The sequence below is a fragment of the Coregonus lavaretus genome, assembly GCF_964263955.1.
Source record: "Coregonus lavaretus genome assembly, chromosome: 4".
Lineage (NCBI taxonomy): Eukaryota > Metazoa > Chordata > Actinopteri > Salmoniformes > Salmonidae > Coregonus > Coregonus lavaretus.
The window spans coordinates 19,086,885-19,101,936 of record NC_139991.1 but is presented as its reverse complement, the minus strand read 5'-3'; the positions used below and the strand labels follow the sequence as shown (position 1 = coordinate 19,101,936).

Here is a 15,052-nt window from a genome sequence, read left to right as displayed (position 1 = left end):
AAGGATGTCAGCGACAAGATTGTAGATCTACACAAGGCTGGAATGGGCTACAAGACCATCGCCAAGCAGCTTGGTGAGAAGGTGACAACAGTTGGTGCGATTATTCGCAAATGGAAGAAACACAAAATAACTGTCAATCTCCCTCGGCCTGGGGCTCCATGCAAGATCTCACCTCGTGGAGTTGCAACGATCATGAGAACGGTGAGGAATCAGCCCAGAACTACACGGGAGGATCTTGTCAATGATCTCAAGGCAGCTGGGACCATAGTCATCAAGAAAACAATTGGTAACACACTAGGCCGTGAAGGACTGAAATCCTGCAGCGCCCGCAAGGTCCCGCTGCTCAAGAAAGCACATATACAGGGCCGTCTGAAGTTTGCAAATGAACATCTGAATGATTCCGAGGAGAACTGGGTGAAAGTGTTGTGGTCAGATGAGACCAAAATCGAGCTCTTTGGCATCAACTCAACTCGCCGTGTTTGGAGGAGGAGGAATGCTGCCTATGACCCCAAGAACACCACCCCCACCGTCAAACATGGAGGTGGAAACATTATGCTTTGGGGGTGTTTTTCTGCTAAGGGGACAGGACAACTTCACCGCATCAAAGGGACGATGGACGGGCCATGTACCATCAAATCTTGGGTGAGAACCTCCTTCCCTCGGCCAGGGCATTGAAAATAGGTCGTGGATAGGTATTCCAGCATGACAATGACCCAAAACACACGGCCAAGGCAACAAAGGAGTGGCTCAAGAAGAAGCACATTAAGGTCCTGGAGTGGCCTAGCCAGTCTCCAGACCTTAATCCCATAGAAAATCTGTGGAGGGAGTTGAAGGTTCGAGTTGCCAAACGTCAGCCTCGAAACCTTAATGACTTGGAGAAGATCTGCAAAGAGGAGTGGGACAAAATCCCTCCTGAGATGTGTGCAAACCTGGTGGCCAACTACAAGAAATGTCTGACCTCTGTGATTGCCAACAAGGGTTTTGCCACCAAGTATGAAAAATGTATGCACTCACGAACTGTAAGTCGCTCTGGATAAACGCGTCTGCTAAATGACTAAAATGTAAATGTAAGTACTAAGTCATGTTTTGCAGAGGGGTCAAATACTTATTTCCCTCATTAAAATGCAAATCAATTTATAATATTTTTGACATGTGTTTTTCTGGATTTTGTTGTTGTTATTCTGTCTCTCACTGTTCACTGTCACGTCCTGACTCTGGGGACTCGTATTTGTTGAGTCAGGGTGTGTATATTCTATGTTGTGTTGTTCTATGTTATAGGTTCTATTATGTGTAGATCTATGTTGGCCGGTGTGGTTCCCAATCAGAGGCAGCTGTAGCTCGTTGTCTCTGATTGGTGACCATACTTAGGCAGCCTATTGGCACTAGTGGGTTGAGGGATCTTGTTCCGTGTGAGGTATGTTGTTTGTCTACCTTGGACTTCACGTTTCGTTTAGTTTGTTGTTTTGTCGTGTTGTTTATTAAGTTAAAATAAACATGTACGCATATCACGCTGAGCCTTGGTCCGTCCCGTCTGTAAACGACCGTGACAGAAGATCCCACCAAACGAGGACCAAGCAGCGTGTTCAGGAGCAAACGCCGGGAATTCAACAGGAGGTTACATTAGTAGATGTCCTCCTCGGTTGGGGGAGAATTACGGAGGAGGAGGCCGTCCGTTACCGGAAGGCGATGAAGGAGGATGCCCAGGTAGGAGAGAAGAAACGGCGCCAACAGTGCCGACGACGGAGACCCGAGAGGCAACCCCAAGAAAATATTTTTTGGGGGGGCACACGGTGTGGACTACGAGGCAGCAGGAGGCCGTTAAAGGGCGGGTCTGCAGGTTAGGAGAGGGGGCCACCATGTTACGGGGGCTATTGGTTCAGAGGGAGCAGGAGTTATTCGGTCAGAGGGAGGCGCTACAGGAGGCTAAAAGGGAGAAGGAAAGTGTAGAGGCACGGCGAGAGGAGCTGGTTAGGCAGCAGAAGGAGCGGGGATTAATAAAGGAACCCAGTCCCACTCCTCGCACCAAGCAAGTGGTGCGTGTCGCCAGTCCAGCCCGACCCGTTCCTGCTCCTCACACCAAGCCAGTGGTGCGCGTCGCCAGCCCGGCCCGGCCTGTTCCTGCCCCTCGCACCAAGCCAGTGGTGCACGTCGCCAGCCCTGTCCGGCCTGTTCCTTCCCCTCGCACCAAGCCAGTGGTGCGCGTTGCCAGCCCGGCCCGGCCTGTACCTGTCCCTCGCACCAAGCCAGTGGTGCGCGTCGCCAGCCCGGCCCGGCCTGTTCCTGCCCCTCGCACCAAGCCAGTGGTGCGCGTCGCCAGCCCGGCCCGGCCTGTTCCTTCCCCTCGCACCAAGACAGTGGTGTGCATCGCCAGCCCGGCCCGGCCTGTTCCTGCTCCTCGCACTAAGCCAGTGGTGCGCGTCGCCAGCCCAGTCCGGCCTGTTCCTGCCCCTCGCACCAAGCCAGTGGTGCGCGTCGCAGGCCCGGTCCGGCCTGTGCCTGTCCCTCGCACCAAGCCAGTGGTGCGCGTCGCCAGCCCGGTCCGGCCTGTTCCTTTCCCTCGCACCAAGCCAGTGGTGCGCGTCGCCAGCCCAGCCCGGCCCGGCCTGTTCCTGCTCCTCGCACCAAGCCAGTGGTGCGCGTCGCCAGCCCGGCCCGGCCTGTTCCTGCTCCTCGCACTAAGCCAGTGGTGCGCGTCGCCAGCCCGGCCCGGCCCGGCCCGGCCCGTTCCTGCTCCCCGCACCAAGCCAGTGGTGCGCGTCGCCAGCCCGGCCCGGCCTGTTCCTGCCCCTCGCACCAAGCCAGTGGTGCGCGTTGCCAGCCCGGCCCGGCCTGTTCCTGCCCCTCGCACCAAGCCAGTGGTGTGCGTTACCAGCCCGGTCCGGCATGTTCCATTCCCTCGCACCATGCAAGTGGTGCGTTTCGCTAGTCCGGTCCGGCCCGTTCCTGCTCCCCGCACTAAGCCAGTGGTGCGTGTTCCCAGTACGGCCCGGCCGGTTCCTGCTCCTCACACCAAGCCAGTGGTGCGCGTCGCCAGCCCGGCCCGGCCTGTTCCTGCCCCTCGCACCAAGCCAGTGGTGCGCGTCGCCAGCCCGGTCCGGCCTGTTCCTGTCCCTCGCACCAAGCCAGTGGTGCGCGTTGCCAGCCCGACCCGGCCTGTTCCTTACCCTCGCACCAAGCCAGTGGTGCGCGTCGCCAGCCCGGCCCGGCCCGGCCTGTTCCTTCCCCTCGCACCAAGCCAGTGGTGCGCGTCGCCAGCCCGGCCCGGCCCGTTCCTGCTCCCCGCACCAAGCCAGTGGTGCGCGTCGCCATTCCGGTCTGGCCCGTTATTGCTCCTCGCTCCAAGACAGTGGTGCGTGTGTCCAGTCCGGCACGGCGGTGCCTGTTCCAGCGCTGTCTGGTCCGGCACCGGTCAGCTGTTCCACTCCGGAGCCAGAGCAGTCCGCTCCACCGGTGCCCAGTTCAGCTCCGGTCAGCTGCTCCACTCCGGAGCCAGAGCAATCCGCTTCACCGGGGTCCAGTCCAGCTCCGGTCAGCGGCTCCACTCCGGAGCCAGAGCAGTCCGCTCCACCGGTGCCTGATCCAGCTCCGGTCAGCTGCTCCACTCCGGAGCCAGAGCAGTCCGCTCCACCGGGGTCCAGTCCAGATCCGGTCAGCGGCTCCAGTCCGGAGCCTGTGCAGTCCGCTCCACCGGTGCCTGGTCCAGCTCCGGTCAGCGGCTCCAGTCCAAACCCAGGTTCGGGGTCTCCCACACCAGGGTCCAGACAGGGCTTGGTACTTCGTGGGAGGAAGGAGAGGGGAAGCAGCGCGCTGAGGTCCAGACCAGACCAGGGGCGCAACAGGGAGGCGGAGAGTAAGTGGTCGTCACGCCCTGAGCCGGATCCGCCTCCGAGGCGGAATGCCCACCCGGCCCCTACCCTGTTATGTTTATGTTGTGCGGTCGGAGTCTGCACCTTTGGTGGGGGGTACTGTCACGTATTTGTTGAGTCAGGGTGTGTATATTCTATGTTGTGTTGTTCTATGTTATAGGTTCTATTATGTGTAGATCTATGTTGGCCGGTGTGGTTCCCAATCAGAGGCAGCTGTAGCTCGTTGTCTCTGATTGGGGACCATACTTAGGCAGCCTATTGGCACTAGTGGGTTGTGGGATCTTGTTCCGTGTGAGGTATGTTGTTTGTCTACCTTGGACTTCACGTTTAGTTTAGTTTGTTGTTTTGTCGTGTTGTTTATTAAGTTAAAATAAACATGTACGCATATCACGCTGCGCCTTGGTCCATCCCGTCTGTAAACGATCGTGACATTCACATAAACCTACCATTAAAATTATAGCCTGATCATGTCTTTGTCAGTGGGCAAACGTACAAAATCAGCAGGGGATCAAATACTTTTTTCCTCACTGTATAAAGGGAGTCAATGGTTCAGAGGGGAATGCAATAATGATGATACACCACAGAATGGGATGTCCAACCAAGTGCCTTCATATGCATTGGTCAAATAAACCAGAAGTGTTATTGTCAACCATTGGAGGCATTGGTCAATTACTGTATTTGTGACCGACAGGGTTAGAACCCGGGACTTTTACAAGTGTAGTCACACAACCATCTCTGTTACATATGAATGTATCCAAGGAATATCTATAGTGCGGACAACACTGTTCGAGTCTTTGAAATGACACTGAGGATTTGGTGTGCTGTCCTCTTTCTGAGAGGGGGCTGACAGGCACCTACAGTATGGAACATGGAGGCATTACACGGATTTTCCATGCGTTGGCAGAGTTACATGTTGGTTCTAGTGGGTGCACACACATTGCTGATCCATTTAAGCCATTCTGCCTTGTGTTTTGATACAGATAATCTAAAGACATGAGCTTGCTCCCCTTGTGTGGGTGTATTGACCTTGAGTTACAGACCTGAGCCTATCCACGTACCAAAAGAGCTAAACCCCTATATTTACACTTAGACAGACAGGTAGGAAAAATATCACTATTCCAAGGCAACAGAGCTTAAGAGATTTGAGTCCACCCCCATGCAAGGTATAAGAAAGGTCCTTGTTGGATGAAAGCAATCATAGATGGAGCAATACCCTTGTGATAATATTTATGCGTGAAGAAAGGATAAAAGAGCTGGGGCAACCCTTCTTAGTCACTAAATCAAAAGGGAGAACCCAACAGGTGAGCATGTTGACTTTGCAGACTCTTGTGTTCATTGCTGAATTCATTGACTATCTCTGCCTCTACATTTCATTTCTTAGTGTGTGTGTGTGTAGCCTACTATGTATCTGAATGGTGTGCATGTTATCCCTGAATCTTTATGTTTGACTGTAATGTTTGTATTTGTCATGCTCAAAATAGATGATACAGCTTGTGGAGAGATGAAGAACTTGATCTGGAAGGGTTCCAAGGCAGTATGCACTTAGAATAGTTAGAAAACATTTTCATCACTCACTGAGATCTTTTCAATGTGACTAATCTGAATAGAAGAAAAATATACAAAAACTGCCATTGATAAATTGATATTGTAAGGCTCATTTGAATTCTAATGGTTTTATATTGTGTGAATGTTCAATTGTTACTATTATTGAAAAGTTGAAAGCCTTTCATGAGATTTGATATTTAAACAAAGATTCTGAGATGTACAAATGTAATCTCTTAATTGTCTCCCCTTTTCACCTTCTAATTTGCTTTGGTACCTGGGCTGTAGCTGTTTCTAATCCATACATAATAATACAATAATAACAATACATTTATCCTAATTTCAAAAGACTCAGTGTAGCACATTATTTTAGGTCGTTACAGATTATTTGATAAACTAATTGACGATTTAAATCGGAACATTTCATGTAATCTAATTCAACATCATTTTGGTGATACATTTGTCCTCCCTTCTTCCCTCCCCTGGACGCCTGCATTAAATTACATCAAATAAAATTTTATAGATGATCTTATCTTGTCCACGGCAGAGTAACAATAGCCTTAAGCTCTCACTCTTTGCGCCATTCATCCTGGCCACAAAGATCTAAGAGGGCTATGTTGATGTAGAATAACATCTATTCTCTTTCTCAATGAGCGAACGCCATACTATCTTTTTCCTCCCAAATCTACTATTGGTTTTGGCTCGTGACCAAATAGAAAATGACTCATCTGACCTTGTCTGTATTCTTTATGTGATTTGATTAGAATCTCTCTTTGCACTTCAGCATATCTCAGATTTTGATGGCATTATCTCTGACAAACATCTTTAACAGATCCACAGCAATGTCCTCCGAGTGGTTGTGAATCACTGATTGAAATGGTAGATAAAATGTCCATTGTGAGACAAAGAGGGAACGTTATGTGGTATGAGAAAATCTCAGTAAGGAAACCTGACATTATGACCATAATCATATTCAGGTTGTAAATAAATAAATAAAATGTATAATATAATAGAAGTGATAACAACAGGTGAGGTACTTTTGTCTGGTGCTTTGGCAAATGTGGCACGCATAACCCTATATGCCACCCTTCATATAGGATACATTTCCTTAATGACTTGGGGTGCCGTATAAAGGGAGTCTGAAGGCCTTATAAGATATACTTTGTTTAAAGTGTGACCTAAGTGTTTCCCTGCTGTATAGCAGATACCTGAAGGGACCTGTTCTCCTTGTGGAAGCATTATGTACTGCACCCACTTAAGGATGCTGCAGCTGGTCGTCATGGCAACACTGTGGGTGACACCAGTGAGGGCGGGGACACACTGCAGGTATGGCTGCCGACTAAACAACATGACCATCCCCGTGGAGAGAGAGGACTGTCACGGAAGCATCACCATCACCACCTGCGCCGGCCTGTGCGAAACAACGGTAGCTAAATAGGGAAAGACAGTACTTATTTAGGGTTGTGGGTTTATTAGGTACCAAACAGGATAAGACTGACCGAAACAGGGAGGGCCTACCGGGATAGGAAACATATTTTTCATTTCTGATGCAAAAAGTTATATTGAGTGCCCTAATGAACACAACCCTGTTGTTTATCAAAGAAGGTTACAATTGTTTTTCATTACATTGAGTTATATTCTGTTGCATGTGAGCTGTTGTGTAATATATTGTAGTGCAGCCATGCTACAGTTTCTGCTGTTTAATTTAATTGACTAGGACTATGTGCTAATTGAGCTAAATCATTAATTCTACTATTTGATGTTGCACCAGGTTGCATCAGCAGCCCTTTGATATATACTGAACAAAAATATATACACAACATGCAACAATTTCTAAGATTTTACTGAGTTACAGTTCATATAAGGAAATCAGTCAATTTAAATAAATTAAATAGGCCCTAATCTATGGATTTCACATGACTGGGCAGAGGTGCAGCCATGGGTGGGCCTGGGAGGGCATAGGCCCACCCACTGGGGAGCCAGGCCCAGCCAATCAGAATGAGTTTTTCCCCACAAAAGGGCTTTATTACAGACAGAAATACTCCTTAGCACCCACCCTCAGACAATCCCGCAGGTGAAGAAGCAGGATGTGGAGGTCCTGGGCTGGCGTGGTTACACATGGTCTGCGGTTGTGAGGCCGTTTGGACGTACTGCCAAATTCTCTAAAACGACGTTGGAGGCAGTTTATGGTCGAGAAATTAACATTCAGTTCTCTGGCAACAGCTCTGGTGGACATTCCTGCAGTCAGCATGCCAATTGCACACTCCCTCAAAACTTGAGACATCTGTGGCATTGTGTGTAATGATCATGCAGTTTAATCAGCTTCTTAATATGCCACACCTGTCAGGTGGATGGATTATCTTGGCAAAGGAGAAATGCTCAATAACAGGGATGTAAACAAATTTGTGCCCAACATGAGATAAATAAGCTTTTTGTGCGTATGGAACATTTGTGGGATTTTTTATTTCAGCTCATGAAACATGGGACCAACACTTTACATGTTGCGTTTATATTTTTGTTCTGTGTAGATCACAATGGCAGCAGAAGATTAACACAATGAATCATGCAATAATTAAAAAATATGGTTTCCATTAGCCGAATCCCGGATTGGTTTGAGCTGTCTTGCCAAGTCCTATGGTTATTGTCATGCCACAAGTTTACAGCACAACATATCTGGGACCAGGCCAGTGTTCAGATTATTTCAATTTACCGGTATGAATGCTGTCGTTGGCAGGATCTGAACTATCAGAGCACATGGCTGCCTCGCTCCCAGGGGGCGTGTAACTTCAAGGAGTGGTCCTACGAGGAGGTCTACCTGGAAGGCTGTCCACCCGGGGCCAACCCCTTCTTCATACCTGTTGCCAAGAGCTGTGATTGCATCAAATGCAAGACGGACAACACCGATTGTGATCGCATAAGCATGGCAACACCCAGCTGTGTAGTAAACCCACTAGAAATGTAATACTGTAGAGTTTAACTGTGGCTGCTGCAACAGCCTATGTTAAGCAGCGGTTTGACAATTTTATGGTACTGTTTCTATTGTTGATGTGCTATCAATCGGTACTTTCTGGTATTCACTTAAAATAATGAAACACATTTGATAACTACATGGTGCCTAGTGGTGCTTGTTTTAACAAGGAATCTCAAATAAACATACGCTATTGTGTAAGTACAATGTCACAGTGTAATTTATGAGTACATAACTGCTCATTTCTGCACCATAAAATAAAGTTCTACCACAGCAATTTTGCCGCTCTCACAGTCTTCATTACAGTTTGTCCAAATCATGTTTTGCAATAGGTTACACAAAGAGAAGACTGACATACACAAACAGGGAAAAAGGGATATTGGTTTGTTGTTAGGTCAATTTCAATGACAACAATAAAGGATTGACAGAAAAACAAGATTTCCTGATCAATATGGAAAATTCCCTTCACGGTTACCCACACCAGTTGCCCTTTGTCACTTCCTCTACACACGTCTAAAGGACACAGGGCTAACTTTTTTTTTTTAGGAGGTAGATCAGCTTTAATATTTCAGATAGATTGTAACTTCCATCAATGTAATTGCCTGCATCACTTCCAATCCCCCATATATTGTTTTTCTCGTAAATACAGTGGGGGAAAAAAGTATTTAGTCAGCCACCAATTGTGCAAGTTCTCCCACTTAAAAATATGAGAGAGGCCTGTAATTTTCATCATAGGTACACGTCAACTATGACAGACAAATTGAGAAAAAAAAATCCAGAAAATCACATTGTAGGATTTTTAATGAATTTATTTGCAAATTATGGTGGAAAATAAGTATTTGGTCACCTACAAACAAGCAAGATTTCTGGCTCTCACAGACCTGTAACTTCTTCTTTAAGAGGCTCCTCTGTCCTTCACTTGTTACCTGTATTAACGGCACCTGTTTGAACTTGTTATCAGTATAAAAGACACCTTTCCACAACCTCAAACAGTCACACTCCAAACTCCACTATGGCCAAGACCAAAGAGCTGTCAAAGGACACCAGAAACAAAATTGTAGACCTGCACCAGGCTGGGAAGACTGAATCTGCAATAGGTAAGCAGCTTGGTTTGAAGAAATCAACTGTGGGAGCAATTATTAGGAAATGGAAGACATACAAGACCACTGATAATCTCCCTCGATCTGGGGCTCCACGCAAGATCTCACCCCGTGGGGTCAAAATGATCACAAGAACGGTGAGCAAAAATCCCAGAACCACACGGGGGGACCTAGTGAATGACCTGCAGAGAGCTGGGACCAAAGTAACAAAGCCTACCATCAGTAACACACTACGCTGCCAGGGACTCAAATCCTGCAGTGCCAGACGTGTCCCCCTGCTTAAGCCAGTACATGTCCAGGCCCGTCTGAAGTTTGCTAGAGTGCATTTGGATGATCCAGAAGAGGATTGGGAGAATGTCATATGGTCAGATGAAACCAAAATAGAACTTTTTGGTAAAAACTGAACTCGTCGTGTTTGGAGGACAAAGAATGCTGAGTTGCATCCAAAGAACACCATACCTACTGTGAAGCATGGGGGTGGAAACATCATGCTTTGGGGCTGTTTTTCTGCAAAGGGACCAGGACGACTGATCCGTGTAAAGGAAAGAAAGGGGCCATGTATCGTGAGATTTTGAGTGAAAACCTCCTTCCATCAGCAAGGGCATTGAAGATGAAACATAGCTGTGTCTTTCAGCATGACAATGATCCCAAACACACCACCCGGGCAACGAAAGAGTGGCTTCGTAAGAAGCATTTCAAGGTCCTGGAGTAGCCTAGCCAGTCTCCAGATCTCAACCCCATAGAAAATCTTTGGAGGGAGTTGAAAGTCCGTGTTCATCAATGATCATGAGGAAGGTGAGGGTTCAGCCCAGAACTACACGGCAGGACCTGGTCAATGACCTGCAGAGAGCTGGGACCACAGTCTCAAAGAAAACCATTAGTAACACACTACGTCGTCATGGATTAAAATCCTGCAGCGCACGCAAGGTCCCCCTGCTCAAGCCAGCGCATGTCCAGGCCCATCTGAAGTTTGCCAATGACCATCTGGATGATCCAGAGGAGGAATGGGAGAAGGTCATGTGGTCTGATGAGACAAAAATAGAGCTTTTTGGTCTAAACTCCACTCGCCGTGTTTGGAGGAAGAAGAAGGATGAGTACAACCCCAAGAACACCATCCCAACTGTGAAGCATGGAGGTGGAAACATCATTCTTTGGGGATGCTTTTCTGCAAAGGGGACAGGACGACTGCACCGTATTGAGGGGAGGATGGATGGGGCCATGTATTGCGAGATCTTGGCCAACAACCTCCTTCCCTCAGTAAGAGCATTGAATATGGGTCGTGGCTGGGTCTTCCAGCATGACAACGACCCGAAACACACAGCCAGGGCAACTAAGGAGTGGCTCCGTAAGAAGCATCTCAAGGTCCTGGAGTGGCCTAGCCAGTCTCCAGACCTGAACCCAATAGAAAATCTTTGGAGGGAGCTGAAAGTCCGTATTGCCCAGCGACAGCCCCGAAACCTGAAGGATCTGGAGAAGGTCTGTATGGAGGAGTGGGACAAAATCCCTGCTGCAGTGTGTGTAAACCTGGTCAAGACCTACAGGAAACGTATGATCTCTGTAATTGCAAACAAAGGTTTCTGTACCAAATATTAAGTTCTGCTTTTCTGATGTATCAAATACTTATGTCATGCAATAAAATGCAAATGAATTACTTAAAAATCATACAATGTGATTTTCTGGATTTTTGTTTTAGATTCCGTCTCTCACAGTTGAAGTGTACCTATGATAAAAATTACAGACCTCTACATGCTTTGTAAGTAGGAAAACCTGCAAAATCGGCAGTGTATCAAATACTTGTTCTCCCCACTGTAACAAAGTATTGAGAGACTTTTGTTATTGACCAAATACTTATTTTCCACCATAATTTGCAAATAAATTCATTAAAAGTCCTACAATGTGATTTTCTGGATTTTTCTCATTTTGTCTGTCATAGTTGACATGTACCGATGATGAAAATTACAGGCCTCTCTCATCTTTTTAAGTGGGAGAACTTGCACAATTGGTGGCTGACTAAATACTTTTTTCCCCCACTGTATATATTTATACACACACACACACACACACATATATATATATATATATACACACATACATACATACATACATATACAGCTCTGGAAAAAATTAAGAGACCACTGCAAAATTATCAGTTTCTCTGGTTTTACTATTTATAGGTATGTGTTTGGGTAAAAATAACATTTTTGTTTTATTATATAAACTACTGACAACATTTCTCCTAAATTCCAAATACAAATATTGTCCTTTAGAGCATTTACTTGCAGAAAATGACAACTGGTCAAAATAACAAAAAAGATGCAGTGTTGTCAGACATCGAATAATGCAAAGAAAATAAGTTCATGTTCATTTTTAAACAACACAATACTAATGTTTTAACTTAGGAAGAGTTCAGAAATCAATATTTGGTGGAATAACCCTGATTTTCAATCACAGCTTCCATGCGTCTTGGCATGCTCTCCACCAGTCTTTCACATTGATGTTGGATGACTTTATGCCACTCCTGGCGCAAAAATTCAAGCAGCTTGGCTTTGTTTGATGGCTTGTGACCATCCATCTTCCTCTTGATCACATTCCAGACATTTTCAATGGGGTTCAGGTCTGGAGATTTGGCTGGCCATGACAGGGTCTTGATCTGGTGGTCCTCCATCCACACCTTGATTGACCTGGCTGTGTGGCATGGTGCATTGTCCTGCTGGAAAAACCAATCCTCAGAGCTGGGGAACAATGTCAGAGCAAAAGGAAGCAAGTTTTCTTCCAGGACAACCTTGTACGTGGCTTGATTCATGCGTCCTTCACAAAGACAAATCTGCCCGATTCCAGCCTTGCTAAAGCACCCACAGATCATCACCGATCCGCCACCAAATTTCACAGTGGGTGCGAGACACTGTGGCTTGTAGGCCTCTCCAGGTCTCTGGCTAACCATTAGATGACCAGATGTTGGGCAAAGCTGAAAATTGGACTCATCAGAGAAGATGACCTTACTCCAGTCCTCTATGGTCCAATTCTTATGGTCTTTTGCAAACCTCAGCCTAGCTCTTCTTTGCTTCTCATTGATTAAGGGCTTTTTTCTAGCTTTGCACGACTTCAGCCCTGCCCCTAGGAGCCTGTTTTTCGAACCGTCCTCGCCGTGCACTTCACCCCAGCTGCCGTTTGCCATTCTTTTTGTAGGTCACTTTATGTCATCCTACGGTTGTTGAGTGACATTCGAATGAGTTGGCGGTCATCCCGGTCAGTAGAGTCGTTTTCGCCCTCTGCCGGTCTGTAGCTTTGTTGTCCCCAATGTCTGCTGCTTGAACTTGTTCTTATGAACCTCCGTCATTGACATTTTAAGGATGGAAGCAACCTGACGCTCACTGTATCACTCTGCCAGTAAAGCCAGAATTGAACACTTCTTTTCCTCACTCACAACTTTCCTTTTCAACTCTTTTGGCATGGTCAATAGTTATTTTTTGATTAATATTACTTTTGAGGTACTATTAGCACTGTTTTTGCCATCCAGCTGGTCCTATTGCAAGAGGATAGTGATGACCACAGCAGTGGTTTTTATACTTTTCCTCGTTAAATAAGATTTGGTTCAGGTGATCACCTAATCAGTACCTAATTCAGTAGAATGAGGTGTGGCAGTGTTGGAATTCAACAGACACTGAAATGGAATGGCTGTCATACATGTAGAGATGCTGATTTAAGAACAATTTGCAGTGGTCTCTTAATATTTTCCAGAGCTGTATATACAGTGCTATGAAAAAGTATTTGCCCCCTTTCTAATTTTCTCTATTTTTGCATATTTGTGATACTGAATGTTATCAGATCTTCAACCAAAACCTCATATTAGATAAAGGGAACATAAGTGAACAAATAACACAAAAATTACATATTTATTTCATAAACAAAGTTATGCAACACCCAATTCCCCTGTGTGAAAAAGTAATTGCCCCCTTACACTCAATCACCGGTTGTGCCACCTTTAGCTGCAATGACTCCAACCAAATGCTTCCTGTAGTTGTTGATCAGTCTCTCACGTCACTGTGGACGAATTTCGGCCCACTCTTCCATGCAGAACTGCTTTAACTCAGTGACGTGTGGGTTTTCAAGCATGAACTGCTCATTTCAAGTCCTGCCACAACATCTCAATTGGGATTAGGTCTCGACTTTGACTAGGCCATTCCAAAACTTCAAATTTGTTGCTTTTTAGCAATTTTCATGTAGACTTGATTGTGTGTTTTGGATCATTGTCTTACTGCATGACCCAGCTGCGCTTCAGCTTCAGCTTACAGACGGAAGGTCTGACATTCTCCTGTAGAATTCTCTGATACAGAGCAGAATTCATGGTTCCTTCTATTAAGGCAAGTCGTCCAGGTCCTGAGGCAGCAAAGCATCCCCAAACCATCACACCACCACGCTTGACCTTTTTGGTGTGATGTTCTTACTGTGGAATGCAGTGTTTGGTTTTCGCCGGGCATAATGGGACCCATCTCGTCCAAAAAGTTGACTCAAGTTTGCCAAAAAGCACCTGGATGATCATCAAGACTCTTGGAAGAACGTTCTATGGACAGATGATTCAAAAATATACAGTGGGGGGAAAAAAAGTATTTAGTCAGCCACCAATTGTGCAAGTTCTCCCACTTAAAAAGATGAGAGAGGCCTGTAATTTTCATCATAGGTACACGTCAACTATGACAGACAAAATGAGAAATTTATTTTCCCGAAAATCACATTGTAGGATTTTTAATGAATTTATTAGCAAATTATGGTGGAAAATAAGTATTTGGTCAATAACAAAAGTTTCTCAATACTTTGTTATATACTAGGGGTGTAACGATCCATCTACTACATCGATGTATCGATTTATATTCCTATGATCCAACTACATCAATCTGTGCTCGGCGAGTTGGCCTTTTGGACAACATATATCGATCTAACATCGTTTTAAAATGTAATAAATCGATTGTATCGATACTAGGAAATAACCCATTGGATTTAAGCACGTCAGACTTTATATGGATGTTTTTTCTTAGCACTTTTAATGATAAAGGCTTTACTCGATTCAGTCTGCCTATCCGTGACGTCATCGCGCCAACAGCAGCGCAAAGGCAACCAAACATAGCATGGCGGACTACAGAGGAGAAGCCGACGAGCGAGAAATTATCAAGCCACCATTGCGGTCCAGTGTGTGGAAACACTTTGGCAAAGACGGAGATGTTCTAAATAAGTCGCTCGCTGTTTGTAGGATATGTAAAGGTCAAGTAAAGTACAACGGCAACACGACAAATCTCTCCAACCACCTACTAAGGCGCCATGGGATTTCACACAACACCGACCGTCCAGGCACCTCTTGCAGCGTTCCCGCTGCTACAGCAGCGAAAGGTAAAGTCAACTCTGCAGAAGCCTCAGGTCTCGCCTGCATGTTTAGTCAGAGACTAGGCCAAAACTCAGCTCGGGCGAAAAACATCACGGCAACAATTGCCAAGTTTATCTGCAAAGACATGCGACCCTACAGTGTGGTTGAAAATCCGGGATTCCGTGAAATGATTCAAACATTGGAGCCAAGGTACACAATA

The 15,052-nt window shown here is 46.2% G+C and overlaps 1 protein-coding gene across 1 annotated transcript; it reads left to right on the top strand.

Annotated features, from left to right (window-relative positions):
• Nucleotides 1–5,110: 5,110 nt before the first annotated feature.
• LOC311127805 (gonadotropin subunit beta-1) lies at nt 5,111–8,370 on the top strand (the record flags this gene model as incomplete). The annotated part of the gene is made up of 3 exons (XM_084159686.1): nt 5,111–5,167; nt 6,613–6,834; nt 8,143–8,370. Exons 2-3 carry the CDS (start codon nt 6,649–6,651, stop codon nt 8,368–8,370), a joined length of 414 nt encoding a protein of 137 aa, XP_084015812.1. The 5' UTR covers nt 5,111–5,167; nt 6,613–6,648.
• Between the last annotated feature and the right edge of the window lie 6,682 nt (nt 8,371–15,052).